The sequence below is a fragment of the Nanorana parkeri genome, unplaced genomic scaffold, assembly GCF_000935625.1.
Source record: "Nanorana parkeri isolate BGI_ZX_2015 unplaced genomic scaffold, ASM93562v1 scaffold166, whole genome shotgun sequence".
Classification (NCBI taxonomy): Eukaryota; Metazoa; Chordata; class Amphibia; order Anura; family Dicroglossidae; genus Nanorana; species Nanorana parkeri.
Window position 1 is genome coordinate 1067196 of NW_017306434.1, and position 4849 is coordinate 1072044.

A 4849-nucleotide genomic window follows, 5' to 3' on the forward strand; every position below is an offset into this window, starting at 1 on the left:
CCCCTCCCACACGGCAAGGGTTAAATGCTTTTTAGACCTATGGATAGAGTAGTCAGCTGTAATCCTTACCTTATTACTCTGATGCTCTGGGTTGTGGACGGGACCTCACCATCATCATGTACAATGAAGAGCCAATAGCCCTGCATTGTATTTTATGATGTCAGATTGCGATTGTCAGCCTTAGGGAAGTAGCTTTTCCAGTTACAAAACACTAGTTCGGGTGACTCTGCTGACCACCAGGGATTTCCCTGTATCTGTAGAGATTTCCTCTCACTTCCTATTGGACAGGAAGTGAAGTTAAATCTTCCCAATGGGACACAGATGGCAAAAAAAAGTTGATGAGGTATAACCCTCCCTTAAGGTGCCCATACACTGGCCGAATTTCGGCCTGTTTTGAATGTACCGCCTGAAATTCGCAGTGTGTGGGCAGGGCCGGATTTCCCACAAGGTCAACCGAGGCCCGGCCATGGGGCAGCAAGGAGTAGAGGGACAGCAGGGGTGTGAAATTCCTATCTCCTGACGTCCGGGACATGCAGTTCCAGGCACCGAGTGGGTAGTTGTTTTCTACATTTAGCCCATCTTTGAGCAAGCAGAGCTAAATGTACAGCGGGGAAGCCACCGCATATTTTGTAGAAGTGATCTCAGCTATGTCGTTTGTATGCAGCCTGCACACAGGGGGGCACATTGAGGAACCTGGCCTTGGGGCAGCAGAGAGAGTAAATCCGGCCCTGAGTGTGGGGATGTCGTCTCCCTTTCAGCTGGCATTCCTCCAGCCTGCTGGAAAATTATTGTGCGATCAGCCAATGAGCTGCCCTCTCCGATCGGGTATTCTAACAATGGCGATTCCTCGATCGACACACTGTTTCTGTTGATGGAGTAATCGCGTCAATATTTCAACCCGCGGGCCGAACGAAAAAATTGTCAGGGGTATGGCCCGACCTACTCTATCCAAAATGAAAAAAAAATTGGCTTCCGTTCTACTTAAAAAAACATTTAACCCTTGCAGTGCAAGGAGAGTTTTTTCTAATTGGATTGGAGGCTTTAAAGAAAAGCTGTACCCAGTCCACAAAAGCACCACTCACTGTCTCATTGGTAATGATTGAACATAAGTACCATGAAAATAGTATTGGACATTTTAGGCTCATTGACTGTAAATGAGCCCCTGAAACCCAGACAATGAACATAGCCTCCTGTTCCAGCCCTCACTTTTCTTTATATCTGAATGTTACAAATCTCAAAGTAATAAAATAATAGAAAATGCTAAGAATGTTTTATACTGAATAACATAAAACATACATTTTATTTTACATACAGTATATTTTTTCCAATACAATTCAAAGAAGATGCACAATGAGACAGAAAAAAAATATGAAAATGCCAGAAATAATATTAATATAAAATTAAAATAAACAGGAAAAATCATGCAACCAATTACCAGCATGACTAAATATGAATTTTGTTTTCTACAGATAAAATATTCATACATGTGATACATGTGATTTGATCTTTAAATTGAAAGGAAAGTCTTATAAATAAATGCCAAAAGATAATTCATCCCACGAAAACTACATGTACATTCATTCTGTACGATTTGCGGCAAAACAATCGTAATTTATATATTTTCTTCCTGGGTCGAATATAAGTCATTCATAAGATTAGTGTGAAACTGAAAGCCTTGCCGTTGGTAATCAATTTTACTGTAATAGGACCTAATATGCAGGGCCGGATTTCCCACAAGGCCACCCGGGGCCTTGGGGCAGAAGGGAGTAGAGGGGCAGCAGGGGTGTGGAATCTCCCGATGCCTGGGACATGCAGTTCCGGGCGCTGGGAGGGTAATTGTTTGCTACATTTAGCCCTGCTTTGGGCAAGAAGATGTAAAATGTACAGCGGGGAAGCCGACGCTTGTTTTGTACAAGTGATCCCGGCGATGTGGCCGAGATCACTTGTATGCAGCCTGCAAGTCTCTCATTCTCCATGGGGGAGGGGGGTTTGGCAGGTAGGGGGACTCATTGAGGAACCTGGCCTTGGGGCAGCAGAGAGAGTAAATCTGGCCCAGCTCGTATGCACAATTATTAAATCCCTCAAAGTGTTGACAGCTCTGCATGGTTATACAAATGCCAATAATAATAATATGAAACAACGATGTAATGATCCCAATTGCTAAAATCTAATATAACAATTGATCTCAAAAGATATTCTCATCTTTTTAAAGTGGTAGTCATTCTTCGATAAAAACTAAATAAACTGGTGAATGTCAGGCTATCTATGTCATATGACACTGTGTAAGTCTCTTCTGCCATAAAAACTTCCTTCTACCTGTCATACTGCACATACTAGAACATTGTGGCTTCTCTTTAATGCCTTTACTTCCACTTTAAATCTGCAGCTTTTATTAAAAGAATACCTTCTGCTCCTGCTGTGAAGGTGCTTGTTCAGACACTTCCTGTTACGGGGTGACAACTGTCTCCCAATTGTGCTCCTGAGTTGTCACCCTGTCACCATGAGCCCCTGATGTACACTGCAAGTGTCTGTGCTAACATACATTTAGCAGGCATGGCCCACCGTTATCAGGAACTTGTCCGGGATATGGCAGGATAACAACACAGGAGCGCAATTGAGAGACAGTTGTCACCTAGGGTTGCCACCTGTCCAGGATTCCCCCCGACAGTCCGGGTTTTGAATACTGTGTCCGGGTTTCATGGCAGCAGAAACCCAGACATGTGATGTCATGCAGACAGGGGCAACCAAAATTAAGATAAAGTAGTCTCAACTGTGATATTTACATATGAATAAGCCAATACCCATTCTCCCACAAAATGTCCACGCGTCGCTAGAGTGTTCAGGTTTCGCTTGAAGAAAAGGTGGCAACCCTATTTCAGACACTTCCTGTTGCGGGGTGACAAATGTCTCTCAATTGTGCTCCTGCCTTGTCACCCTGTCACCATGAGCCCCTGATGTAGACTGCAAGTGGCTGTGCTAACATACATTTAGCAGGCATTGCCCAGCGTTATCAGGAACCTGTCCAGCATATGGCAGGGTGACAACACAGGAGCACAATTAAGAGACAGTTGTCTCCCCGTAACAGGAAGTGTCTGAACAAGGATCTTCACAGCCACAGATGAAGGTATTCTTTTAATAAAAGCTGCAGATTTAAAGTGGAATTAAGGCATTAAAGAAAAGCCAACAATGTTCTAGTATGTAGAAAGGAAGCTTTTATGGCAGCGAGTGCATGTAGACAGGACCTGGCTGGAAGAAGCTGCAGGAGATCAGCAGAACTGACATTCCAGAGAGAGGATGGAAACTTTTTTACTTAAAAAAATAGCAATGGCCTATAACACACAGAGCTTTAGCAAATGCAATGCAATTCACTGCATGAGTTCAGGTCTACTTAAAAGGACAGGTCCTCTTTGCTGTACATCTGGTGCCCCACCATGAACTGTGTTCTTACCCCTTTTTCTAAATATATGTAAAGAAAAAAGATTTACCTTTAAGTCCCAGAAAGGAGATCAGACAGATCATTGTGACTGAAGACATGCCAAAAATTGAGGACTTCATCCCGACCATTGTCTTTTCTCCCCCACGGCTTTAGTCTGTGAGGCTGATTCTGGTTCCAGTTCCGTGACCTGCGAAGTGCAAAATGCTTCTCCTCCAGAATCTGCTCAGTTTGGATCCAGTCCACGGGTCATGAGCAGGGAACTCCCATCCTCACATCATCAGTAGAACACCAGCCAGACTAACCCTGAAGCATCTTCAACTGGCAGAGTCATGCAGGGTGAGTGCAGAGCTCAGTCACTGCCCTTAATCTAAGAGGAAGCCTCTGTAAATGCACTTTTATGAGCCTTTCAGTGTGCTGTCATTGCATTATGAAGGTGACAGGATTACGTTCAGCTCCTTTACAAGGCTTTAATGCGGAACTTTGCCCAAAACATTGACTTTTTTAGGTTTTGGTGGAGCGTGGTAGGGTTTGATCTCCTGTTGAGACTTTATTGCTTATCATGACCATGATTGGGCACCTTTCTTTCATCTCCATGTGACCCCCCGTTCTCCACCGTGAGCTGAAGTTTTAGGTCCCCCTTCCATATATATCTATGGGTTAGCTAGTAGCAGAGAGGCATATTTATATACTGTGACACCCAGTGATCCACTATGAGCTGATTTTTCTGGTGCCCCTTCCATATATACCTATGGGATAGCTGATAGCAGAGGCATATTTATATACTGTGACCCCCCAGTGTTCCACCAGGAGCTGAAGTTTCAGGCCCCCCTTCCAGATATACCTATGGGAGAGTCATATATTATGTACCGTGCCCCCAGTGCTCCACCGAGATCTGTTTCAGGTCCTCTTTCCATATACTGTATACCTATGAGATAGCTGATAGCAGGGAGGCATATTTATGCAATGTGACCCCCAGTGTTCCACCGGGAGCTGAAGTTTCAGGTCCCCCTTCCAGATATACCTATGGGAGAGTCATATTTTATGTACCGTGCCCCCAGTGCTCCACCGAGATCTGTTTCAGGTCCTCTTTCCATATACTGTATACCTATGAGATAGCTGATAGCAGGGAGGCATATTTATGCAATGTGACCCCCAGTGCTCCATCATGAGCTGAAGTTTTAGGTCCGCCTTCCATATATACCTATGGGAAACCTGGTAGCAGAGAGGCATATTTATACACCGTGACCCCCAGTGATCCACTATAAGCTGAATTTTCTGGTGCCTCTTCCATATATACCTATGAGATAGCTGGTACCCTGTTTCCCCGAAAATAAGACCTGCCCCGAAAATAAGACCTAGTTGTGACCATTCCCAGGGCCGGTGGTGGCATAAGGGGAAACTTGAAGAGCAGCG

The 4849-nt window shown here is 44.4% G+C and overlaps 1 protein-coding gene across 1 annotated transcript in view; it reads right to left on the reverse strand.

Annotated features, from left to right (window-relative positions):
• The window catches only part of LYPD3 (LY6/PLAUR domain containing 3), a 10601-nt gene extending 7036 nt beyond the window's left edge, over positions 1–3565 (reverse strand). Inside the window, exon 1 of the mRNA XM_018554600.1 lies at positions 3486–3565. Coding sequence (XP_018410102.1) covers positions 3486–3564 — 79 coding nt within the window. The 5' untranslated portion in view covers position 3565. The remainder of the gene's footprint in view (positions 1–3485) is intronic.
• Between the last annotated feature and the right edge of the window lie 1284 nt (positions 3566–4849).